Consider the following 27,923-nt stretch of genomic DNA (forward strand, 5'->3'; position numbering starts at 1 on the left):
GTGATACGTTGGCCCGAGACAGCAGTATATGCCAATGGAGTGTGCTGATGTGTCACGTCAGGTGCCTGGGACCAGGGTACTAATGGATATGATGCTCTGCTTTTAAAAGCTGATACAAATTCTTAACAATTCTGACTACTGAGAAAGACAGTTTCTGAAAAATAAAGAATGTTTAAACTTGTGGTTACCAAAGACGGTAGTTTGGGGTCTGCTTGATGCTTAACCTCCGATGATCTGGTGGTGGCAGGTCAGGTAGGTGGCTCTCTCACACCCACCTTGTCCTGCCTGGCTCGGTCAGGCCCCTGCTCTGGCAGTTCTCCAGGCCCCTGCTGTCAGAGAGCCTGACGGAAACTCACTTTGTGCTTCTCACATGACATGCTGAGTGCTAACCACAGGCCCCCTGAGCTGAACCCCCCAAATGTGGGTTTTTTCAGTCCTTGTGACAAACTAAGCCAGAATGATTTATTACCTTTGTCCTTTCACAGAGTATCATATCAAAGTATGCTGCACTTTCAAAAATGCCTAATATTCTTTCACATAACAATATTTATAACACAGCTCGATAAGAAGCGGGAATGGGAAATGATGTGCAGAGTAAAGCCAGATGTTGTCAAAGACAAAGAAACAGAGAGAAATCTTCAGAGAATTGCAACAAGGTAAGACTGTTCTTGCCCTTTAAAAAATAAGTATACTAAAGCTTTGATAGTGATCCATTTCTGACTAGACCTGGTTCTTAAGCTCTGCCTTCTCAGAGCCATGTGATTTATATCAAAACCTGCCTACTTAATACTGAATTCAGCCAAAGGTTTTGCAGGTCTCGTGAGGCAAGAATATCATGTCCTCAGTGTATATTTGGTTTGAACCAATTTGAGATCATCTTGTTTTTATATTCACGAGAACAGTGTAATTAGGCATGCATTTCTCTTATGACGATTGTCTGAATTTATGGCACTAGATGACTGTTTTTGTTGTCTTGCATTGTACTTGCGTAAGGAATTCTGCATTATAGCAGCTTTATGCAGGCCTTTCACTCTGCATTTTTTATCATTGGCACCAAATGTTTACTTGATGCCCTCTGTGTCCAAAGATAAATAGAACCTGGTGGCTGCTGGGTGGTCCTTGCCTACTCACCTGTAGGAATTCTAGTCTCTTTGAGACCAGAGGTATATCCTGTGTGTTAGGAACATACAGCAGCAGATTGTCAGGGCAGTGGGGAAGACTTCACAGAGGAGAGAACATCTGAGCTGCTACTTGAAGAATATAGCAATATATGTAACGGAATTACTTTTAATTTTCTAGTTACCTACATTATTTGGGTCATTTTTTAAATCCATCTGACTGTTCTACAGTGAGATAAGAGTTTGAACAGTAGAGCCAGACTGCTGGGTTCAGATCCCAGTGCCGACTTAATCATCTGTGTGTCCTTGTGCATGCTACCTAATTTTTCTCCATCTCAGTTTATTTACTTGTAAAAACAGTAGAATATTGTGTCCACCCTGCAGGATTTCTCTGAGAATTAAATAAATTAATAACATAAAAAGAATTTAGAAAAGTGTATGGTTGGTGCACAAGAATAAGTACCTCCTTAGATTTTATACCCTAGGTACCTCACTTTCCTCACTTTGGTCCCAGCCCTGCTTGGGAGGCTATGGATTTTTATCCTCCTTATAAGCTAATAAGCTAGCCTGTTAGTTTCCTGGATACTGGCAGAAGACAGGAGACTTTGGGTCAGAGACCAAGGACTGTTGGCAAAGCAGTGGCCAGAGCATCACGTTCCCACTGGTTACCATTGTCCCTCAGGGGCAACACAGGTGCCGTGTATGGATGCTTGAGTGTGCGATGGGTTGTGTTACAGGAGAACACTGTTTTTGGGAATCTGTTGCTTTTATGGTGAATGGTAACAAGCCTGCTCTTTGTCTTGGGGAGATGTTACCTCTTCCCTTGAGGTTGCATACTGTAAACTAACTCTCAGAAGTGACCTGTGTAAGGAACAGTCAGGGCCTTGCATCCTTGAAAAACTTAGCAAGAATGTACAGAGATGCTCAGGGTCCATGGCAGAGTACCTCTCCCAGTGATAGAATTTTAGAGCTGGAAAGGATGTTAATAGTTTAAATCAGTGTTGTCCAATAGAAATATAATGTGAGCCACATATATATTTTAAAATTATTTGGTAGCCACATTGAAAACAGTTAAAAAAGAGAGGGGTGAAATTAACTTGAGTAATGTATTTTATTTAACCCATTATATCCAAGTCATTTTTATTTTATCATATAGTCAGTAGAAAACAATTATTAATGAGATTTTAAAATCCTCTTTTTTCATACTAAGTCTTCAGAATTGAGTGTGTATCGTAAACCTGGAGTATATTGCAATTTGGACTAGCCAGTTCTATTTCATGGCTCACTAGCTCTGTGTGGCTCATGGCTACTGTGGACACTGCAGGTCCTAACCTTCAGAATTCATCTTGGAATGAACTTAACTACAGAACAAAGTTTTTTAAATAAGTATTTCTTAAAACTGGATTTTAAAATTAGTTTTATATTAGAAGAATTGCAGATAATATAACTGAATATTTTTTAAGCTACTTGAGTATAATTTTTCCCATTTATATAAGAAATTGAGATCTAGAAAACCTTCTAGATGTTACAGTCAGATGGTTAGACAGCTAACTGTGAAGGCTGCTCTCTTTCCAGCACATAATGATGCCTTCAGTTATTGTAGAATTCTATTTTGAGAAATAAATGTTTTGTTAAAAGTAATTTTTAGTTCTAATTGCACAGAAGTTGATTGAGAAAGATGAAAGCTGAAAAGAAAAATCACCTATAAATTCACGTATATTTATTCTCTGTTCAGAAATTTATATTCCTTCGTTGAGATGTATGTTCATTTTTCAGATTCAGCTGTTTTCATTTGAGTGCCTATTAAATGCCTGCCTCTTTCCTAAGTGGTAGAAATACATTGTTTTCATCCTCCATGTTTGTACTCTAGTGTAATTGTATTTAATGTTCTGGTCATTTTCTGTTCTGTAGGGGTGTGGTACAGCTATTCAATGCTGTTCAGAAGCATCAAAAGAACGTTGACGAAAAGGTTAAGGAAGCCGGAAGCTCAATTAGAAAACGTGCTAAATTGATATCGACTGTTTCCAAGAAAGATTTCATCAGCGTTCTGAGAGGGATGGATGCAGGTACAAGTGAGAAAAGTTCGAGTGGAAAGAACTTGAAAGCCAAACAGGTAAGACTTTTATGTAGGATTCAGTACATCTGACTTTTAGCTCTTAAACTAAAGTTTTGGGGTGAAAAAGCACACTACAGATGTAAAGGTTTGGATTCTTAAGCTTCATGATGATTTATTCAGTATGGAAGTTGCCAGTTAAAAGTGACATACGTACCCCTGCTGTTAGCGGTCGGGAACCGGGGGAGTCAGAGATGGAGCGGGATCTCTGTATCTGAAACCCTGCCCTTTGTGCCTTTTGGAGAATAGAAACCTGAGTGAGGGATACGGCTTCGGTTTGAGATGTTCACTCACAGAGGTAACCGTGATGGTGTGTAACTTCAAAATGTGAAGGGTCGGAGCTTTGGGGAACACGGTGGAGACGAGCTTTGGGGAACACCGTGGAGAGTCATCCTTGTGCTGAGGCCGCTTGGTGATGTCTGACCGGTTGGAAGATAAGAGTATAAATACCGTTTGTAACGTCTGGCACCGTAACGTTGCTTCTCCAGTTCTTTCCACCTGTGGGCCCCAATAGTTTCCTTCTTAATGTGCCAGGTGAGAGGTTCTGAAATGTGCTGCACTCTCGGTAGGGCTGTTTGTTTTGTTTTTCGGTGAAAGCGAAGTACAGGTTACTTGATGGCTTCATTTCTGTTGCATCGGGCAACGGAGTCTGTGTTAGAAGTTGTTTGCTTGTCTTTTGGTTTGCCATTTGAACCTCTGGCAAGAAGGGCATTCAGGAATTTCATGCTAGCCTAGGGGTTCAAGTATTTTTTCAAGTTATTTAACTAAGTTGCCATTTTACCTAATTTTGACAAAAGTTTTCTAGGCCGTTTAACTTTATCTCTTGCATATTAAGGGGCCCCAATTTTTTTTAATTATCTGTATGATACTGATGCTCACTGGTGCTGCTATTTTAAAGTGTCAGAATTACGTATAAACACATGAATACTGTATTTGGGGATGTATGCTTTTTAGTTAAAAAAATCTAACCTTCTTTGTTCTCACAAGGGACATTTTACTCTAAAAATTAGAGAAAGACCCAGCAGCATTGAGCAAGAAAGAGCTAGCGGGAAGACGGAAAAAGAAAGATCTTTGTTTTTTTTCTTTTTTTCTGTTCATTTCAAAATAATTTTTAATAGAAGCATTTGTTTTGCTTTGGGATTATTTTTTCCATAAGTTGTGAAACTACATAAAGGGTTCTTTCCAGTGCCATTGTTTCTTCTTTCTTACCATTTGCATTTTTGCCCTTGACTTTCTTTTATTCTACTTCACTGTCAAACCAGTGGCTTTGCTCTCAAAATAACTTGTTTCTAAAACTTCTTACCCCATACTAACAACACTTTGGCACATTTATTTTTAAAATGTTGCTTTCACTGTGATTTCATTTTTATGGGAAAACCACCAGAGTCATTATTTTTTTGGGCTTGGTTTTGCATGTGAATAACATAAAAAAAGTAATATAGTATTTCTGATAGGGTCATTTATTAATATCAAAAATATTTACCTAAGTGCCTGTTTGTACCTGGTGCTATCCTTGTATCTTTTAAAGTCTTACAATTCAGACAGACAGATGACTTAAGGTAAATAAGATTAACAGATTCTACATTAGTATGTCTAGACTGCACATTATCAGTTACACTAGGCATAGTAAGAGGTAAATTCAGTGACTGCCCTTTTTGTGGGAGAAGTTTTGATTTAACTGTAATATGCATTTAGGACGTAGGTCAGCAAACCTATGAAGTTACTTGAAATAGATGGGCTTTTTAAGAGAGAGAGAGAATCCCAAGCAGGCTCCACATCATCAGCACAGAGCCCATCGCGGGGCTCGATCCTGCAAACTGTGAGGTCATCACCTGAGCTGATATCAAGAGTCAGACGCTTGACTGAGCCACCCAGGTGCCCCAAAATGGGTGGATTTTAAAACAGTTGAAGAGAAGGAGACAAGTTAAAGGTGGGAATGGTGGGCCAAAATGCTATTCAGAAATTAGAAATAGATTAATGAAATGGATAAAGGAGGATATTAATTAAGTAAAAAATAAGATTTTCCGTTTTTTCTCATATTTTGCCTTTTCTTAGCACCATTGCTATTGCTGTTGCACATTTTCCTAATAGATGCCCCTTCCCTTCTCAGTCTTAACAGAAGAGCTTTTGTGAAAGTTCTCATTGTCCCTTTCCTGGGCATAATGGGTCGGAACCCAGGCTTTTCATCCTGTATTCCTAATGTTATGAAATCTTTAAAATTTAGAGTCAGTCCATGTATAAACTGCGTTCACTGGCAGCTATCTATCAGAATACCAGTCTGGAAATACGTTCTTTATGTCTTCAGTTCCTTAACCCTGTCCTGTTATTCGTAGTTGTGGCATTAAAGTCTTATGTTCAAAAACAAAAAAAAGCCAGCAGTTTCATGTTAAGAAAGCCGGATAGAATTATAATAATATAAACTAGAGATTGGATCCATTATACGAACATACATTAGGAGTGCGTTTGTTTTTGTTTTGTTTTGCTTTATTTTATTCTTCAGAAACACTTAGAACTTGGGCTGATGTGTTGGCTGATTATATGTAGTGGGTGGCATGGTGGCTCCTTAAATGATAAGTCCATGTTCTGATTCCCAGAACCTGTGAATGTACTTTATTTAGAAAAGGGGTCTTTGCAGATATAATTAACTTAAGGATCTTGAGGTGAAGAGATCATTCTGAATTGTCTGGGTGGGTTCTAAATCCAGTGTTAAGTATCCTTACAAGAGATGCACAGGGGAGATTTGCCAGACAGAAGTAGGAGGAGGCAAAGTAACCACAGAGGCAGAGATGGAGGTGATGTGGCCCACAAGGCAGACAGCATTCAGTATGTAGACTTGTTCAGTACAGTCTCCTGTGTTAATCAGTGTTCCTGAGTTCAAGACTTTTCTGGTTCCGTATCTTCAGAGACTAAACTACCTGTCCATGTTAGGGTCTGTCACCAGCCTCCATCAGCCAGGGAGGGAACTTAGAAGCCCAACTGCTTCTTAACACAGACTGTCAGCCAATCTTGTATTTTTATCACACCGTCTCACCTCCACTTGCCCCCTCGTGTCCAGTTCCTAAGCATGGATCCAATTTGTCACTTAAACGTTAGCTTTTTCTTCTTTCTAATTGGTTACCACTACTCTATCCAGTTTTCATTTATACCCCAAAACTTGTTGGCATATTGTGTCTATAATTATTTCCCCTTCTGTGTTGTTTCCTTGTTTGTTTATAACTTTAATACTTTTGATTTTAGTTGGCTTTCCATAAGAATTAGAGATAAATACATGTCTGCTATTTAATTGGAAGATTTCCTTTTTATTTTAAAAGCAAAGAGGTTAATCTTGTAACTTCCTGTTGCTTTGATGGAATTCTTGGTAGTCTTTAATTTTAAGGGGTGCCTGGGTCGCTCAGTCGGTTAAGTATCTAACTCTTGGTTTCAGCTCAGGTCATGATCTCACAGTTCGTGAGTTCAAGCCCCATGAGTTCAAGCCCCATGTTGGGCTCTGTGCTGACAGCCTGCTTGGCGTTCTCTCTCCCTCTTTTTCTGCCCCTTCTCCACTTGCACACGTATGCACTGTCAAAAAATAGAATAAAAACTTTTTAAAAAGTAAACAAAAAAAATTAATTGTAAAAATATTTCACTAACAGTAAATCTTTAAATATTTGATAATAGAAAATTTTAAAAATTTTTGTTTATTTTTATTTTTGAGAGAGACAGTGAGTGGGGGAGGGGCAGAGAGAGAGAGAGACTCTGAATCTGAAGCAGGCACCGAATCTGAGCTGTCAGCACAGAGCCCAGTGTGGGGCTCAATGTGGGGCTCGAACTCAGGAGCTGTGAGATAATGACCCGAGCTGAAGTCGGATGCTCAACTGACTGAGCTACCCAGGCGCTCTGATAATAGAGATTTGTTAATGTTTTGAAGTGGATTATTTAAAAACTACTTGTTTATAAACATTTTTCTAAAGTTTTAACCTTATGGAGGGGAAAATGTCCATGTAAAGCAGATATGCGCATTTCCTGCATTTTTCTGGGTCTGCATCTTCTTGGAGGCAAGCTTTATGAACATCCCATATTCCTTTTAGGATCTTTAGATATCTAAATTCATGCTCTGGCCTGTGTGTGGTTAACGTTTCTTAGAAAATAAAGAAAAGAGAGGGTATGATTTAAAATATATATATATATAGTGTATTGATTTTGTTTTTTAATCTGATAAGCAGAATTAGTAAATCATCTCTTTACCGTCACATAGCTGTGACCTTCCTTTAAATCTGTTTGAAGGGTCATTTGTATTATGCAGCATACATCTACATTTGATTTATTTCATTTTATATTTTTATATTTATTATTTTTGTGAGTTACAACTTTAACTGTTAAAAGTCTGCTTGTTAATGGTTGAAAACCATAATCTTTTTCAAAGGCTTTTGATTTCTAGATAGGAGCATATTTTTTATATGTTCCAAAGACTGCCTTTCATATCATTAGCTATTTATCAAGGTATTTTTAATCTTCTGATTCCGCTGACTTGGAGAATATTGTTGCCCTTGAATTTTTTAAATCTGTTTTTTCTTAATTTTATTATATGCCGTCATTATTTCTGGAGTAAAGGCTTTCTGGGAAAGCCTTCCTTAGAAGCCAAAAAGGTATAATTGCTTTTTAAAGATCATTTTTAGGGCAAGGGAGTTTGAAAAGACATAAGTTAAAAGATGTCAAACTGATATATTAAATTACATTTGAGTCCTTAATTACTATACTTTATTTCTTGGAGCTGAGCCTGGATCCTGCAAAGTAAAACAAAAAGGTACTTGATGGGCTCATTTTAGAAGAGATAACAGCTAATATCTGTAAATCAAAAAGCATTCAGTAGAACTTAGGGTAAGTAGTATTCTAAGTATTTTTCATCTGTTAAACAAATGAGTTGTTTCTTCTGTTACATATGAAAGGGTTAACTTTTTTTTCTTAATAACAATTGCACATCTTTTTCATTATGTTAACTCAGGCCATTTGTACAGTGCATATCCATCACTTTAATCAATGTAGATTTACATGTACATGTAATAAATGTAGATTACATCTCTGTCATTTACAAATGTAGCATCTATTTTTTTTTCTTTTAAATTCCTTATATTACAAAGCTTATGTGCAGAAGTAAGTCACTTGTGTTTGTGACTTCAGCGCCCTATGTCTACTTCTCAGTAATGCCCAGTGTTTTCTTGATTCACTAGCATGTCATGTCACAAAAATTCTTGTTAAATCAATAGTAGAGACTTAGATAATTTTTGTTTTTTGTTTTTATTTCATGTATATTTTTCTGAGATAGGGCCATGAGAAAGAACACTGTTAGTGGAAGTGAGGGAACCTAAGAAAAGACGGATTCTTATCCAAACGGTAGAAATTTTGGGTAAGGTACTGAGTGTTAAATTCAGTGGAGGTTTGGTTCTTTGGGATAAATCAGTCCACCAGACATCTTATAAGGAAGCAAGAAGAGAAGCCATTTGCAAATTGTTTAAACAAGTGTTCCAGGCAATACACGTGATATGTTGCTTATGAAATTAGAAGGTTTGGAAGTCAGAAAAATGATGATGGGAGGATGTTCACAGAAAACAGGACTCTCAAGAGGAATGTGCTTCCAGAGAATACAGGACACTTAGCTTTTAAATAATTTTAAAATGTCAAGAAGCAAGCATAGCGAAGGCACTAGTTATTCATTGGACTAACTAGTCTGTAGATAAAGCTGCTTTGAGTATCTGAAGAAGCATTTTCCTTTCTGTGATGTGAATTCTGATGATAACAGGAAAGGAAGCACCAGTGAGTGGTATTTCTGTTGAAATGTTTACCTGTAAGCTAAAGAATTTCATTTAAAAAGTCATAAATTAGAGCCAGTGTTCAATGCTGTTGAAACTAGTCTATATTGAAACAGCGTCTTTGAAAACATTGAAAAGAAGTGAAATAAGTGTCAAAGAATGAAGTCATAATGAATAGACATTTTCAGCAGTAGTAATCCAAGGAAAAGCAACTGGCAGTCATCGTGCTACTATGGGGGAAGAAAGCCTACCAGTTCTCCAATTTTTCACATCCTTTATAATTTCCATTCTTTCCTCTTTTTTTCTTTCATAGAGGTTGGAAGTGCAGGGTGTTTGCTGATGGGTGGGAAGCCGAAAAAGGGATTCTGAAGAAGTAGGTTGGGGTCAGATTTTTAAGTCTTCTGTCTTCTGTTAGGGAATTTGGACTTTATTCCGTAGGGATTTGGGAGCCAGCTGTAAATTTTCATCAGTAAGCAACCTGATCGGATTTGATTCTTTGTAAGGAAGAGAAGGCTGAAGGGTGGAAAGACTGTCAGAAGACCAGCCGGTGGCTGGCTGTTGCCATAAAGCAAGAGGGAGACCTGAACTAAGGTGTAGTGAGGTGGGGGTTGGCGGAAGAGAGGAGCCAGGTTGGAGAGGTAGTTTCGAGGAATAGGTTGACTTGATTTGGGACTGACCTGATTCGGGACAGTTGTGAGGACCATGAGGTTTATGCCTTGGGAGATTCAAAAGTGGTGACTGCTTCACAAAATCAAAACTATAAAAGGTGGAACATCTTTGAGAGATGAAGCCTTTATTTATTTACTTTATTGTATTTTAAATTCCAGTGTAGTTAACATACAGTATTCTATTAGCTTTCCATGTACAATAGAGCGAATCAGCACTTCCATACATCACCCGGTGCTCATCACGAGAAGTGGGCTTTTTAATCCCACCTCCAGTTTCACCCATTCCCCTCCCACCCTCCCCTCTAGAGCTGAAGACTTTTATGGGACGAAGTCTGCTCCAGGTTGTAGTCAGAATGAGAAGAATGACCCTACAGAGCAGGTTAAAAACAGGAAGTGTAGGGAGAGCGCTGGCTTAGTGCAGGAAACATGAGCACAGAGGAGCAGACAGCCAGAATAGCAATGGACCTTGAGGCCCCTCGTTGCAGAAATTCATGAGTCCGGTATGTCTCTCTAGGGCCCTGAAATTTTAAGAACAACTGAAGCCGTTTACCTAGTCGGGGAAGATGCCTACTGTACTTTAGAGAGTTTTTCACATGATTAGGTTTAAATGTTTTAGGTTTAAAGAATTGTCAGTTATTTGGAGAGAGTTCTATAATCCAGGACCTAAAGATCCCACTCTTGAACCAAATAAATGAAACCCCATATCAGCCACATACCAACATGTGAGAAGGCACATTGACTCCTTGATTTTGACCCTGAGTGGTTTTTAAAGATTGTATTGAGGACGCTCTGTTTAAGGAAGCAACAAAATTTACATTTTGTATAAGAAAGGTTTTCATTAAAACTTTAAGTTTTAATCCCTTAGGGAATATCTCTTTCCTTCCTGCATTCAGAACACGTACCTATCTAGAGTGTTGTGCTTTCCCAATATATTGAATAGTCAAGATTTTAATAATCTGGAGCTGTTATTTTTTTTCACATACTCTCCAAATTTGTGGTTATTCCTTTTGCTCGTTTCTTGAAAAGTTGACTAAATTTAGTCAAATTTCTTAGAATTTAAGGGTCTATTTCCTTAAAGGTGGGCCTGAAGCAACTATGTATATGATTAATTTTAAGTCTGTGAATCTTAAAAGAATAATATATTGGCTGCTGTTACAGGAAAGCATTGGCTGACTGTATGGGACTCAAACTCTTGAATTACACACTTGTGTGGTTTTCATTTATTCGAAGTTGCCAATATATCACGTTCACCTATGTTTATGATGAAGCCACGACAATAATTCTTGTTATAGTAAGGGAAAATGTTAGCTAGTTTTTTGTTAAAATGTAATTTTCTTTGTGATGGCTGGACAACAAATTTCTATAAAAAAGTCCCTTGGAGAAAAAATTACTGGGGGAGAAAAGGTTTTGTTTTTGTTCTTTTTTTTTTTTTTTTTTTTCCTGATTTTTGTGATACGAACACTTGACATGTCAAACACAGAGGTAAGTTTGGGGACTGTTTCTCTCATACATTTGTCATTAATGGCAGTCACATTGCCTTCATAGCTAGGTAATTAGTGATGGGAATACTTTTCAAATACCTGGCTTCTTTGGAATCTTAGTAACTTAGACCTAGACTCTGCACTGCTGTATTCTGTTAAAACTGGTTCAGAGACCTACTAAATTCCTGCTTTTGAAGTAAGAAACCTAGGAATGGAGGGACCCCTCACCAGCTCCCTAGGTGGTCCCCCAGAAGTTTTTAGGATTTAATTTCTTGGGGGAATGGAAGGCAGGCAAGCTGATAGAGAAGGATGCTGTCCTTAAATTGCCCCCGCATCACACGGCAACAGTGTTTTACTTGCACATGAAAGCAGCCCCGGCTGGAATGTGTGGAATGCTAACTTTGTAAATAATTCAGCTTCATGTTTGTTTACTGAAAATGCCTAAATAGATGAGAGTTTAGACAAAAGAGAGACTCCAAAGTTTGAAATGAGAATGAGCATGATTGTACATATTGCTGTTGATGGGAACAGCTTAAAGCCAGTTTCTCAACTCCTTTTAAAATAGGCTGTTTAGCTTGAATGTAGTGTGGTTTCAGATTTGGACAGCAGTTGTAATCAAAGCGAACTTATGTTTGGCACAGTGGTACGAGCAGCATTTTCACATGGGGGATGTATGGGTATGAGGGAAGAAAAGAACTAATTACGTAGCTTGTGTAGAAATCTTTAGTTACCATTAAAGTAAAAATTACTAACGGTGCCATATGTCTCCTGGCCCTGTTTTAAGAAATGTTCTATTTGAAGTTGAAGTGGATGCTTGTTTAGGATTTGCATCGGCGAGGTTGAAGCTTTTTTTAATTTTTAATTGTCCTGTGCATGGGGAGTCTTATGCTACATGCTTACCCTTAGATGGTGCATTTTTAAAAATCTAAAGAATATTTTGCTGTTTCTTGCTGAAAATCATCTATGGGTTTGTTGGGGGTTTTTGTTTTAGGGTTCGATTTGGCTTTTTTGTTTGTTTTGTTTTTTTGTTTTGAGTTGTAGGCAGCTGAGAATGTTTATGGGGATGCATGACGAATTAGATGGTAGCAAAGGCCTGGAACCTGACTGCCTGGGTTGAAACCCTTTGGTCTGCCATTTACTGTGTATGCATTACTTACCCAAACCATGCCTCAGGTTTCTTGTGTGTTTAAGATAATCATTCTAGTAGTAGTAAACATCTCCTAGAGATAACAGAGAGTCAACTGAGTTAGTGTAGGTAAAGTGCTTAGAACAGTGCTTAAAGAAATGCTGGCAGTCTTTCTTTAAATTTTGTGTTCCTTGTATTTACTTCTTATTTTTCCTAACAGATAGTAGTCAAAAATGAATTTCAGTTGGAAACCAATTTGAAAAGAAACTGTTACTGCTTATGAATTTTTGAATTATCCAATAATTTAATAAAAATTATGTTTAGATTTGGAAAGTTCTCTCTCATTTTAAGTGTATCTACTCTAGTAATGTATAATTCTTACAAAATAATAAAACTCGGTTTTGAGGACCTAGAAATTTGTCTACTTTTTCTTCCACATTTTAAGCTATGCTTAAGCTAACTCTGTTACTGACAAGATTTTTCTTGCCAAGGAAAGTTTGGTTTCTAAACGGGTGTTTTCGTCCTATGGTATTTGAAGGCTCTCATCTTTGTGAACACTGTGAACATCATTAGAAGATTACACATGTCCCTAGTTGGGGATTCTGTTCATATATGTGATGATTAGGGGCATTACTAAGTAGGAAAGGTGGTAGAGGGACCAGGAGGGGGCTTGTTAGTGTTTGTTTTGTTCCAGGTACTGAAAGTGGTTTTTATATAATTACCATTTGAAGAAGTACTGGAATTCTCATTTTAGAGGTGAGAAACCCCAAATCTGAAATATTAAGTGACTTGCCCCAGGTCACATTGATAGTAATTGGTAGAATCTGGATTAAAACTTCGTCTGTATTGCCCCAGAATCATTTCAGTCATTTGTGCCTGCCACTTAAGAAGATTTGAGATACTTCTGTTTAGAAGCAGAACTGAAAACTGTGTCCTCCCCTCTCTCACCTAAATGAGCTAGAAGAGGTGGGTCTGGCTAGTGAGCAACATGGTCCCTCCCCCACCCCCACCGCAGCCCCAGCCCAGAAGGAGGATGATGGGAGAGATGGTTTGCAGTCTGTTTTTTTCCCTGGGTCTCACATCCCTTTTGTTGGATGGGTAGCAGCACATGCAGACTGATAGGTTTAAAAAAAAACAATTTTAATGTCTATTCATTTTTGAGAGCGAGCACGAGCAGGGGAGAGGCAGAAAGAGGGGAGACACAGACTCTGAAGCAGGTTCTAGGCTCCAAGCTGTCAGCGCAGAGCCTAACATGCGGGGCTCAAACTCTTGAACTGTGAGATGGTGACCTGAGCTGAAGTCAGACGCTTAACTGAATTGTTAAGGAAGATAAAAATATTACCATGGTAGAACATTTCAGAATTATAAAACAAACTCATTAAACTCGTTTAAGGAATTCTTCATAAGTTTACTGTTAGACTTGACTTTCTATTCTTTTATCAAGGAATTAATTAAAATTTACTGGATATCAAATGCATTCTGTATTTAATCACTGTTTGCCTAATAGAAATTTTAGAATCTTTTTTCCCCCCTATTACTTTATGGAAACTTTCAAACAGGAAGAAAGTAAAGAAAGACCAGTATTTCTCTCACGAGGTTCTAAATTTGTTGACACTTGTCTGTGTGTTTGTTTTATAGAGCTATCTGCCTGTCTTTATCCCCGTCTAGTTTTTGTTTGTTTGGGGTGATTATTTGAAGGTAATACCCATACTGTCCTAGAAATTCTCTCTTTTTCACAGCTTTATTGGGATAAAATTCATATATCATACAATTCAGAAGTTTCATTTATAACTAAACCAGGTGTCTTGAACAAGGAATCCAGGTTCTAAATCTGTCTGTCACATCATGTCTTTCAGCTTTCTCCTCTGTGCCCTTTCACTGTAAGTGGAAAGTTAGGACCAAAGGTCAGGATTTAAGTTAAACTTTTTTTGGCATAACTGTTTCATAGGTGTGATACTTAAATGTATAGTTAGTATGCTGTCACATCAGGAGCCAGATTATCAGAATGTCCCATATTAGTGATGGTCCTGTTTCATTTGGTTCAAGTGGTAATAAATTTTTCCTTATTAAAGGTGCATTTTCCCCTCTACAGTTAGAGAGTAATTTCTGGGGATGAATAATATGAAAGGAGCAAATATACCTTTCCCCATCTATCTTTTGTCTTTTAGCGCCAATTGATGACCCCTGCTTAAAACAGGTATGTTACTGGAATTTGCAGAATGGTGATTTTCTCATTTATTTCTACTTACTTTTTTAGGAATATGTTTTAAGTTCCAAAAGATGAGGGTTAACGTTCCTTTCCTTTTAATTATTGCTTTCCAGAGTAAGGTGTTGGCTTAACTGTCATTTCCAGTAGAAGCAAGTGAACCTTCTCCCCGCCCCCACCTTTTTTCTTTGCCTTTGTTTAATATCACAGACATAAGAATGAGTGTCTAGTTTTTCAGTATTTTAGTATCATTATGCTTCTTTTGATGTTTAAATTCACAAATGTAACAATGAGAACCAGTGCAAACTAGCTTCTTGTGCCGTTCTGACATGACCTCATTTTTCTTGGCATACTTTCTTGGTTTCTGGGACAATAAGCTCTTAGATTACAGACCCAGAATCACATGCTTTTCCGGGAGTTTGAGTGAGGACTGTCCATATATTTTTAAATCTTTTGTTGATTTCAGTAGGTAGATTGGGAGTGTGCATATTTCTAGTAGATATTACTTACTTTTCTTTATATTTCATAGTTTTACAAAGAACTTTTACAGTGTTTTCTCACTTAAACCTTTTAACAAATTTATGATACATCAGTGTCTGTTTTCTAGATGAATACTAGGCTTTCCTAATTAGTTTATAAATCTGAATTCTCATCTATGTACTATGTAGCATAGCTGGTAAAAGAATGGGCTTTAAGAGACTAATCGGCAGAGTGTATTCTGAATGTTTCAAGCTCCTGAGTCTAAAAATACATAGAGCACTTGTGTCAAAAAGGCTCCTTGAGGTGTTAAACATTTGTCTTCCTGGCAGTTTAGTCAACTTCAACTTAACAATTGTTAAGATATTATAAACAATGAGGAGAAGCTCCATTGCATGGATGTTTTCTCAGATTTAACTCTGAAGTGAGGTGTTTAGATAGCAATTTAGAATAGAAGCCACCAAATAGAATCACTTTGAGCAAAGGCATATGTATTGCGTACATAGTAAAACCAAGGGCAGCAAATGAAATTAAAATAAAAAAGAATGCAGCAGAATGAAAAAAAAAACTGCATCAAAGAAACTTTTTTTTAAGGAACAGGAGTCCTGAATTCTTGGCAAGCTACACAGAATTAGGTTTTCTTAGAGAACTTTTATACATTTAACATGTGCTTGGACTGTACCTAAAGGTGACATAGTTTTTAGCATCTTGATCTTTTCTAGTTTGCTTGGATTTTATTAGTGACCTGTTTAAATTTGTAAACTGTACAAGAACCTGGAAGCTATATAATAGTTAACAAAAACAAAGCACAAATGGGCTTGTTGCCTGGAATACCATTCTAGTAATATAGTTAAGGCGAATTAAAATAAGTTTGTGAAGGAATGAAGAAGGCACAAATTGGTCAAGACAATTAGAAATTGCTTATAAAAAATTCTTTGAGAATCAGAGAAAAGTTGAGGCTTGACTCCACTAGAACTGTTACACCTTCTAGATTGAAAATTTTAATGCTTCATGATGAAATTTCCAATCCTTTATGGTTAGTGGGATGTTTTAATATCTGACATGATGAGAAAATCATTGATGTCCTTATCCAAATGATAAACATTTGGGGCTGTATTTCACTTTTGTTAATTTCTGCCAGAGTATATCTTTCGTGTCGGGGATCTCCCATATATCCTTCATTTCTCCAGCAGAACTTTTGGATAAGTGGTAGTCAGTAATCAGGACATTACTAACTACAGCTATAAACAGCTTACAAAAAATTTGCAACAACAAAGGTATTAAGGTGAATTTAGCCAGTGTGTTAAGAACCTTTTTTAATTTAGGTGAAACTAAATTAAAATGAAAACTGAACTTTCTTCTCAGGGAAAGCAAGGAAATCACAACTATTGCTGATTGCTAAATATAGATGTGATTATACTGTTTATTGTTTTAGGATTTGACTTTAATTTTCCGCTTCAAAATTGAAATGAGGTTAAGCTCTTAATTATTTGGTATTAGACTAATGAATAATTCCAAACCTCTGTTTTCAGTTTTCTTTTCATTAGCTGCCAATGTATGTTTGAACCTTGAAATGGAAGCTGATTAACGTTTTTAAGGGTTGTCATCATCAAAATTGACACAGACTGCTTCTGTATGATCTTGATTAAATATTTGTATAAAACCAGGCCAATGAGAGAAGGGACTATTTTGTTTCCTTGTGTCATGTGGTTTTCATTAAGTTTTTGCATTTAATCAGTTCTCCTTTTCAGCTGATGTAGGCCCAGAGAGTTATCTCGTAGGTTGCTTTTGGTTATTGAATTAGTACTGCGTGCAGCAACACTGACAGGCTTTACAAGCTGCTAAATTTTGATCCTTCCAGTCTATATGTTTAATGTTAATACAATGTCCATCTGATGATAGTAAATATATACGTATATATGTAGTGAATATATATAGTATAGTGAATACATATAGATATGCACTATATACCAAGGTTAAGGGAATTATCTTTAATTTCTTTCAAGTCCTAGATGTCTAAACCCTCTGATTTTCAGTGTTGTAATCAATAGTTCACTGTGATTCAAATCCAGAACTCTTTGGTTTTCATTCCTGGTGTGAAAATAATGCATCAGATTACCTCTACCTCTGTTTTATAAGCAAAAAAACAAAAACAAACGAAAAACCTAATTCTCATGTCGTCTTAACACATAATGAAATCTACTTACAAATCACTTTAGGCAAGTTTTTCCAATGAATGACACATACAGGATTTCCCTTGGCGTCCTTATTTTCTTATATTTATCTCTGATGCATCTTTTCTTTGTGGATGCTCTAGATATTCAGGAATTTTTTATACTTAATGGCAGATCATCTTTATGGAAAAAAAAAAGTAAATTGACAGTATGTAAATCTATTGTGTAAGATAATTTTCCCAAGTTTTGACTTTTATAGATGGCATTTTCAGTGTATTTTAGTACTTATCCTACTATGTAATGTATAGGTTATAACAGGTGATATGGTAATATAGAGAGTTGTTATCAATTAAGTTGTACAGCAGTATAGCATTACAGACAGAGCTTGGACTTGGAATCCTAGATTTTGGTTTGAGTATTGACTCAGCCATTTATTAACTGAATTTGAGTAAGTTGCTTCACTTCTTTGAGCCTTAACTTCCTTATAGAAGATGTGAGAAAGACAATCGCTGTCTGGCTAGGAATCTTAAGAGACTTAGAAAAAAGGCAATATTATGTAAGCTGTCCGGCATATAATAGCTTCCTAGTATAATTCATGTTTTTAATATTTTTTTTTCATTTGAAAAAGTTGGAAAGGAAAACAGAATCATATGGTTAATAAAACCAGAGGGTGCCTTAGGGGAGATTTTTGGGAAAGATCTTAGCGGAGGCTTGTAAAACTTCTATTTGTGAAAATGATTGAGGGATAGTTCGTTTTCTCCTTTCTTGCTGTCCTGTTTTTTTCTGTTTAAATTAATTTTTACTTATCCATGTGGTTTAAAAGGCCTCATTTTGCCAAAAGGGTTATTTATTATAAAACAGTTTTCTGCCTCCTTCTGCCTACTTTCTACGACTCCTACCCTAGGGCAACCACTTGTTACTCCTTTAGCTGTTATATTGGCTTTTACACATCTCTGTATTCTTTTTTTTTTTTTTTTTTTAATATGAAATTTATTGTCAAATTGGTTTCCATACAACACCCAGTGCTCCTCCCAATAGGTGCCCTCCTAACCCTCCCCTCCCTCCCACCCTCAATCAACCCTCAGTTTATTCTCAGTTTTTAAGAGTCTTTTATGGTTTGGCTCCTTCCCTCTCTCTCTCTTTTTTTTTTTTTCCCTTCCCCTCCCCAATGGTCTTCTGTTAAGTTTCTCAGGATCCACATAAGAGTGAAAACATATGGTATCTGTCTTTCTCTGTATGACTTATTTCACTTAGCATCACACTCTCCAGTTCCATCCATGTTGCTACAAAAGGCCATATTTCATTCTTTCTCGTTGCCGCATAGTATTCCATTGTGTATATAAACCACAATTTCTTTATCCATTCATCAGTTGATGGACATTTAGGCTCCTTCCATAATTTGGCTATTGTTGAAAGTGCTGCTATAAACATTGGGGTACAAGTGCCCCTATGCATCAGCACTCCTGTAACCGTTGGGTAAATTCCTAGCAGTGCTATTGCTGGATCATTAGGGTAGATCTATTTTTAATTTTTTGAGGAACCTCCACACTGTTTTCCAGAGCGGCTGCACCAATTTGCATTCCCACCAACAGTGCAAGAGGGTTCCCGTTTCTCCACATCCTCTCCAGCATCTGTAGTCTCCTGATTTGTTCATTTTAGCCACTCTGACTGGCGTGAGGTGATATCTCATTGTGGTTTTGATTTGTATTTCCCTGATGAGGAGTGACGTTGAGCATCTTTTCATGTGCCTGTTGGCCATCTGGATGTCTTCTTTATCATGTGTTCTGCCCATTTCTTCACTGGATTATTTGTTTTTCGGGTGTGGAGTTTGGTGAGTTCTTTATAGATTTTGGAAACTAGCCCCTTGTCTGATATGTCATTTGCAAATATCTTTTCCCATTCCATCGGGTTGCCTTTTAGTTTTGCTGATTGTTTCCTTTGCAGTGCAGAAGGTTTTTATCTTCATGAGGTCCCAATAGTTCATTTTTGCTTTTAATTCCCTTGCCTTTGTGTCAAGTAAGAAATTGCTGCAGCTGAGGTCAGAGAGGTTTTTTCCTGCTTTCTCCTCTAGGGTTTTGATGGTTTCCTGTCTCACATTCAGGTCCTTCATCCATTTTGAGTTTATTTTTGTGAATGGTGTAAGAAAGTGGTCTAGTTTCATTCTGCATGTTGCTGTCCAGTTCTCCCAGCACCATTTGTTAAAGAGAATGTCTTTTTTCCATTGGATATTCTTTCCTGCTTTGTCAGAGATTAGTTGGCCATACGTTTGTGGGTCTAGTTCTGGGGTTTCTATTCTATTCCATTGGTCTATGTGTATGTTTTTGTGCCAATACCATACTATCTTGATGATTACAGCTTTGTAGTAGAGGCTAACGTCTGGGATTGTGATGCCTCCCGCTTTGGTCTTCTTCAAAATTACTTTGGCTATTCGGGGTCTTTTGTGATTCCATACAAATTTTAGGATTGCTTGTTCTAGCTTCAAGAAGAATGCTTGGTGCAATTTTGATTGGAATTGCATTGAATACACATCTCTTTTCTTAACTCGTTTCTTTTCTGTTTTTTCCTGAAGTTAATAATTGTCTTGGTCTTCGTATGTAACTTTCTTAGTTTAGGTTTTCATAATCCATTTACCTCAGGTAATACATCTATTTTAATTATTTTCTTTGAGATATTCTCTCCTGGAGTCTTCCGTTCTTTCTCTAGGCTGATTGCGCTCTGAAGCTGCTTCACAGTTGTCATCCTGGGACTTAAGTTTTCTGTGATCCTTGGAGTTTTCTGGATTGGATTCCATATTTCCTGGATCTCATTCCTTCTTCTTTCTTGGTTTACTCCCACTGTTTTGATAAAGCATATCCTCCATGTTTTTGTCAGGTTAAAATGATGGTCATGCTCCAGATTGTCTGCCTGATGCTTAGTTACCATTCTGGAGTCTCCATTTTCTCTCATCCTGCAGTTTCTCTTCTTCTTCCTGTGTTGGATCTCCTAGTTTTTCTATCCTGTGTCTTTCTCTTCTTGGTTTACCCCACCTTTTTGTGGAGGACATTCTCAGTAGTTTCCTGAGAACTACTAGAAGTAAACTTTTGGGTAACTTGTATGTCTGAAAGTACCTCTGTTCTGTCCTCATACTTGAATAACAATGTATCTAGGTATCAAATTTTAAATTGGAATTTATTTTCCTTCAGCATTTTGAAAGAATTTGTCTCTTTCCTGCATCCAGGATTGCTATAGGAAGATCTGTATCTATTTTGATTCCTGATCATCCCTAAGTATGTGACTTGTTTTCCTTCTGAAAGCTTATAGGATATTCTTTTAGTATCTATAATTCTGAAATTTTACAGATGACCTTGATGTGGCTTGGTTTTTCTTTTGTATTTTGGACCTTCAGGAAGGCTCTTTTCGTTCTGGAAATGTGTGTCCTTTACTTTTGGGAAATTTTTCTGGAAGTGTTTCATTGATTTTCCTCCCCTCCTTTTTGGCATTCTTTCTGTATAATTGTTATTTTGTATGTTGAACCCCCTGAACTCATCCTCCTGTTTTCCACTACTTTTTTTCTTTTTACACTATTTTCCTCACTTTTATCTTCTCACCCTTGTATTCATTTTTTATTTCTTCCATCACATTTTTAATTTCAAGGTCTTTGTTATTCTCTTAATGTTTCTTTTTAAATAGCAAACTACTTTTGTTTTGTGGGTGCACTGTAATCTCCTAACTTTGAGGATATTAATGGTATTTTCCCCTAAACTTTCTTCTCTCTGAATAGTGTTGCTTTCCTACAAGTTGCTTTCGAAACATTTGTGTTTGTTATACTCTGTTTTCTTTCTGATAATCCTAAAATGTCTATTCATGATTAGAACAAATAATCCCAGAGGCGATTGAAGTTCTGAACCATGTGGGTGTTACCCATGTAACATGAACTTTAGTATAACATTCTCTCGATTATTTATTAGCAACTGGCTAGATTTTCTCTAGAACCTTCCTGATCTTCTGTCTGAAGGAAAGGGTCTGCCTCCCAGTATTTCAGGAGCCCAATGTGAGAAGGGGGCTGGGACTCATTATTGGAGGGCAGGGGATATAACTGAATCCCCTGTTTCTGGTATGTACATGTGCCTTCATCTGTGCCCACCTGTGACCTCTCCAGAGGTTGAACAGTCTTCCACCAAGCTTGTGTGAGACTGGGAGGAGATCCAGAGATCTGATTCTCTCTCAACATCACGTTTGCCCAGTTCTCTTTATCTTGATCCTTCCATTCCTACCCTCACTTCCGAAAGTATCCAGTCAATGCCAGTTCCTGGGGGTTTTGTTGGTTGGTTGGTTGGTTTTTGAAGATCCTACAGTGTAAACTGAGTTGGTTGCAGCTTGACAATTGCAGTGTTAGGAGTCAGCTTTCTTGGGTTTGCCGGGGTAGTCCGTCTTGCTTCCACCTTCTAAAATTGTGTTGCTGTTGTCTGTTTGGACCTTCTCCTTGTGGATTATATCTTCAAAACAACAAATCACTCTTCTGTTGTTTTATTGAGTTTTGCAGTTGAGCAAGACTGGTTGTTTCTGTTCAAACTATCCCCTTATGTGCCCCCCCTGCCTTTTTTCTTGCTGTGTATTTCTTTAGCAAGTGTAGGCATAGAGAGTAAAGGGTTCTCCTTTTGTTTTTAAGACAGAGTTTTCTTTCTTGAACTGCCATCATGACAGATACTATAGGAAAAAGTCTGTTTTTAAAATGTATTAACCCATACTTGTTTATACTGAGTTTTCTATTGTCTGGGTTTTTTTTTCTCTCCATATTTTTGCTTCACAGAATAAAAATACAACTGTAATATGAAATCTTGAATGATGGCAATTTATAAAATATCCAGTGATGTGTCTAACATTGGATTTCCAAAACTTAAAATCTTTTCTCTCTAGCTATAAAGTGTACTTGGTTTTGTAGCAGTGAGTGAAACTCACTAAGAAATATTTGTTCTTTATAGACTGGTGATTCTCAGACTTTAGCAAGTGTCAGAAGCACCGGATGGCTTATGAAAGAGACTGCAGGCTCCAACCTCTAGTTTCTGAGTCAGTAGACTTGGAGTGGGGTCTGAGGTTTTCAATTTCTAACGAGTGATACTGATGCTAATGCTGCTGGTCTGGGGACCACACTTGGAAAATTACTGATATAGATGATACTGAATGCTTAAAAAACAAAACAGTACCACCAGAATTCCCCAGTAAAGCTTTACCTCATTGTTATTTTTCAAATTGATCAATTGAGAGATGCTTTGAATTTATTGTTGTTGTTCTCCTTGCCTAAAATACATGTTCACATAATTGTCTTTCAAGACAAGCATGGTCTCAACATTTTAATTAAGGAGTCCTTTCCTTTGGTCCACTATTGTTTCTTTCTTTCTGAACTACGGGTTTGAGGCTTTGTCCCTTCCCACCCTTCCTGCCTCCCTCATTTCTTCAGGTGCTAAGAGCTTTAGTGGCACCACCTGGTGGAGGAGTAACTCAGTCCAGCAGAAGTTGGCTGTCAGGATGAGCTCTCGTGTAGGAAAGTCTGGATTGAGCTCAGTCATGTGGGATCTGCCTTCTGGTTGGTAACATGTTGATAGCATGTTGGGTGCATTTGTCTGAACACGGAAGCTTACCGTTGAGATTGCATATTTATACGTAAACACGAACGTCAACGTCAGGGTAAGTCTTTACTAGTCAGTAACTTGCATGTGGCTATACCAGGAAGCATACATTTTTTAGAATTTACTTGAAAACTGAATGATTAATTTGGCAGGGAGGTGTTTTAATTGTTGTGTCAAAGTGGGTCCCTTCATGGGAACAACTCTTTCTCGTAGTTAAGGTGAGGAGATTAGCAAACAAAACTTCAGTTGAAGCAAAGAAAATAAAAATAGCCTTTTTTCCGGTTAAGTAACTTAATCTAACAGAAGCAAAAATAGTTTTTAGGAAAGTAGGTTTGATATTGTAGAAACGAGGGATGGGAAGGTGATAGCATAGTCCATGAGGAGAGTTACAGATTTCCTTCTTACTTGATTGCTCCCCTATGGGTGTGGCAGGAGAGCCTTTAGAACTGCTTTACTGTTGGTTTTAACCAGCACAGATATTTTTTGTTCTTTACGTTGGTTAAATTATAGTACAAGTATGCCTTTTGACATACTAAGTCAATTCTGAAATTTTTGCTCACATTTATTTATATGCTCTCCAGTCTTCCCATTATATTTGGGTACAAGCTCTGCTTGATTCTTTGATCCCAGGAAGACACGAGTAATCCAGTAGGACATGTTTTCTGGTTTGTAATAGTGTCCTTTTCTTTCTTTTTTTTTTTTCCCCCCTAAATGGAGTGACTGTTTCAGGGCTGTGTTTTTTAAAATAAAAGGTAGCTTCAGAATTAGATAAGTAGTCTCTTGTAACCTAGAAAATGTCTTTAATATCTTTTCTCTTAAAAATTGCATAGCCCCAATAAAGATAACACTATTTTCTTTTTTTAAATTTTTTTTTTTTTTCAACATTTTTTATTTATTTTTGGGACAGAGAGAGACAGAGCATGAACGGGGGAGGGGCAGAGAGAGAGGGAGACACAGAATCGGAAACAGGCTCCAGGCTCCGAGCCATCAGCCCAGAGCCTGACGCGGGGCTCGAACTCACGGACCGCGAGATCGTGACCTGGCTGAAGTCGGACGCTTAACCGACTGCGCCACCCAGGCGCCCCTTTTTTTTTTTTTAATTTTTTTTTTTTTTTCAACATTTTTTATTTATTTTTGGGACAGAGAGAGACAGAGCATGAACGGGGGAGGGGCAGAGAGAGAGGGAGACACAGAATCGGAAACAGGCAAGATAACACTATTTTCTAACCAAATATCCTGGGTTCTTACATGTTTAGGGAGATTTTTCCAACATTGTGTATTTTTGTAAATGGTATGAATAGAAAGGCATAGACTGTTAGCTCCAGGAAGACAGGGACTTTGTTTTGTTCATCAGTGTATTTCCAACATGAAGAACAGTGCTTGATACACAGTTTTCAGTAAATGTTTGTGGAATGAAGGAAAGAAATCCCAGAGCTTGAGTTCCGCATATATTGTATTACTTAATTAATACCACAAGGTGGTACTGTTGTACCATGAAATGAAAGGCTGTAATTCTTAGGCTGTCATACAGTTGTACGTAAATCCTGTAAATAAGCAAAATGAATTGACTACCTATTATGTTTATTGCCTGCTTCAGTTATTTATCATTTTAGCATGTGATTAGTCTTTTGATTACATAATTAGGTCAGGCAATGAGATCATAACTTAAATAAAGAACATTTGGTTCAAATTTTTATCAAGTGTTAAATGAGATAACATCTATAAAAATCTAGCACAGAACCAAGTTACTTTTCCTTTTATTTCTTGTTTTGGGGGGTTAGAAGCCTTTGTTAAATTTCTGTTTGTTTTAAAATAATTTGCCAACATTTTTCTAATAGTCACTGAATGTTAAATAATATTTGTTGGTTTTGATTGCCAGATTTTAAAAAATTGGCAATAAACCTAGATTTTACTATATTCCCTCCCCCTGCAAAAAAAATTATTTTGCTTTCATTGTTCCTTTATGGGGTTAAAATACTAACGTATAGCTCTATTACATATTTATGCATATATTGTAGTATATAAATTAAATCAGTCTATAATTTGTCTTGTTTTCATTCCTATTGTAAAAGTAAGTGTTGATAAGTTTGTTTTGTAGCTTGGGTTTTATTATTTCCTTATAATTAAATTGCCTTTTGATATTTTGGTTCTGTAATTGCCTTCAGACTGAAGGGAAATCAGAAGAGGGCCCTGGATGGACAATCCTACGAGATGATTTCATGATGGGAGCGTCCATGAAAGACTGGGACAAAGAAAGTGATGGCGCGGATAACAGCAGACCGGGGTCTGGAAGCGACTCCGACACATAGGCTGTAGAGGAAACGCATATACCGTCGTCGTATTTTTCCTAGAAAAATACCTCATGCTCTCTGAGTTGGACATTTATAAAGCTAAAATTTGTAAGAAATCCAGAAGACTTTTACTATTACCAACTTGGTGTTTTTCCTTTTCATGAAAACTTTGTGAAAATTAGGTTTTCGGACTGTGTATACTTTTAAGCATTGTTGCTCAAAACATTTGTGAAAAGAAGTGTTCCTTATTGATCGGCGAGATGGCACAATTTGCCAGGACATTATAAGTTTTACACGCTGGTCTGGACATTGGTGTTTTGTTCCAGTTTCACTAGTTTCTAGAAATACAGTACTCTTCATAATTAAAAATGAACTCCTTGAAGTATGTTTCAGCTTTCCAACTTCTTAGACCTGTGTGTGTGTGTTTGCAGCAGGGGGTGGATTTGGGGTATTGGTTTGGGTGAGCTATTGAGAAAACCCGTGTAGTGACATTTAAAGTGATACAGTATTTCTGATTCAGGGTGATGATTTCATTTTTAGATCTTCTGGTTAGTAAGATTTAAGGAGCACACCAAATCTTTACTTTTATATTATGGCCCTTTATATGCTGAGTAATACATATATAATGGTTTAGATTTATCTTAAGTGTTAGGTTATTTTTGTGTGAGAGACTTACTGGGGCGGAAATTCTCATGTTTAACTTACGCGGTGAGGCCTAATTTCTTAGAAAGCATATTTGACGTGTTTTAGCTCCCCCACCCCCTTTTCCCTGTTTTTGGGTTAGCTTAAGTTCTCTTTTATGGTCTGACTGAAACCAGTGAAATGGCAGTTAGACTGCTGGCAGTCTGCTTCAGAATCCTCTATGGGGTTGGAGATTCAGGTCTTTATTGTTGCCTTAAAAGTGATTACATTGGGCGACTTAGTATCTAGCTGTTAAACAAAAAGAAAAGAGAAAGTAAGACTGTTGAATAGCATTCCAAAATTTCTGTGAGACTGGGCCTAAGATGTAAAGCTTGTGGAGGAATTATTTAGTGAATCATTTTTCCATAATAAATTTCTCCATTTTTCCATAATAAAATGATTCCCTTCTCATTTGCAAATACCTGCATCCTCACCTCAAAATTATGCTGGAGCAGAGATACTGATATTTTCAAAGCCATTTGAGTGTCACAGGTATTAGGTATCTAAGGTTAAATTAGTCCGTGGCCTGGTATTCGTCAGCATGAAGGAAGGTGTCCACCTAAGATCAAGTGATTAAACCAGCAAAGCTCAAAATGCATTTTTGTAATTATCCCAACTTTTGAACTTTAATGTCTTATTAAATTATAGAACTACCATTTGGTCAGGATAATTTAAATAAATGTGGACAAGTACTCCTCCATAGTAATTAAGAGTGCTAAATATCACGACATAACACAGATAAGTATTTTATCATAACCTAATGCATACCTAATTTTGGAAAAGAAAATTCTCTGCAGCAGTTAAAAGCTTTTTTCCTCCCTAAAATTAAAGGCTATACTTCTTTTTTGCTACTAATCGTATTCTGGAGCATATGAAAACTGTGCAGAACTTCTTCTAAATAGGACGTTTGGGTGATAGAAGTGGGCAGACCACTTTTCATTTACGAAAACACTTTTGAAACATACACTTAGGGTTTTTGGTTTAATTTTAAAAATTTGTCAAGATTTTTTAGCTGAAAGTAAGAAAGAATATATGCAAATTTTCTTCTTCTGGAAATTATTTTATCCCAAAATAAAAATGAGTTGCCAGTGTAAGAAAAAATTTTATCTCTTCTCTCAGAAGGCTGTGAAGCATATTCACAGTATGTGAAATGATTTCTGTCCTAAAGATGGGATGTTTGATACACAGTAATGGTGCCTCTTGGCTGTACAAAGTGTAGCCAGAATATCATCGTATGTGAATGTAAATCCAAGTGTCAGCCTGTTGCTTTAGAAATTAAGTATGTATCTGGAGATGAATATTTTAAACATTCTAGCTCTGTCATCTTTACCCTAAGTACTTTACTTACAACATTTAAGTTCTCACATCAGCCAGATAAGTCTGCATTTTTCCCATCTTCCTATATTGTCTTCGAGTTAAGGAGGGAAAAGAAAAAGAATTGCACTTGTGTACCCCCACCCCCAATTTATCCAAATATAACAACACTTGGATTGTGTTTTTGTTAGCTATTTAGAATACAATAATAATAAAAAGGTTTTTTTGTTTAGAAAGACTATATGAAAAATAGTAACCAGATAACTTGTAACTAGGTATTATCCCCTTATCCAGATATTTAGATGGCTGCGGTGAATGCCCTCAATCTTTAGGGTAGTTTAGTATTGGTCAGTAATTGTTTTTAGGCATTGAAATCTCCAAGTCAAAATTAATACGTGTTTCAGACCGAAAAAACTTAGTAGTTTAGCGCTGTAGTTTGGAGTTGGAGTACTGGATTTATTTTCAACTTCCCTAGAATTCTACATAGATCAAGCATGGTTCTCATTGAAAAGCATACCTCGGAACCCTTTAGATGGGCTAGTTCAAAGGCTCACCTTCAGTACTCAGAGCCAAAAATGACTCACTAGGAGGTTCTGGAAGGTTTATTTGAGGCTAAGTCCAAGTTCTTTAAAATATTTGGTGTGTTTTACAAGGGAGTGAAAAGGGAATGTTTATATTCTGGAAAACCTCTTAGGACGCTTTTAATCACTGTGTTTTGCGTTTATGAATATACTTAATAATCAGTGGCCACCAACGAATCCTGCCCCCTGTGCCGGTCTTCAGGCCATGAGAGTACAGTACTTCATTACCAAGCCATCCGATTACAGTTCACGGATGCCTGAAGATGTCCTAGTTAAACATATAGTAGCAGAGACGTCCTGA

The 27,923-nt window shown here is 37.1% G+C and overlaps 1 protein-coding gene across 1 annotated transcript in view; it reads left to right on the top strand.

The window, feature by feature from the left end:
- RRP15 (ribosomal RNA processing 15 homolog) overlaps positions 1–25,430 on the top strand; it is a 39,527-nt gene extending 14,097 nt beyond the window's left edge. Inside the window, exons 3-5 of the mRNA XM_058701640.1 lie at positions 559–656; positions 3,030–3,231; positions 24,921–25,430. Coding sequence (XP_058557623.1) covers positions 559–656; positions 3,030–3,231; positions 24,921–25,064 — 444 coding nt within the window. The 3' untranslated portion in view covers positions 25,065–25,430. The remainder of the gene's footprint in view (positions 1–558; positions 657–3,029; positions 3,232–24,920) is intronic.
- Positions 25,431–27,923: the final 2,493 nt, after the last annotated feature.

Source organism: Neofelis nebulosa, chromosome 15 (genome assembly GCF_028018385.1).
Source record: "Neofelis nebulosa isolate mNeoNeb1 chromosome 15, mNeoNeb1.pri, whole genome shotgun sequence".
In the NCBI taxonomy this organism is placed as follows: domain Eukaryota; kingdom Metazoa; phylum Chordata; class Mammalia; order Carnivora; family Felidae; genus Neofelis; species Neofelis nebulosa.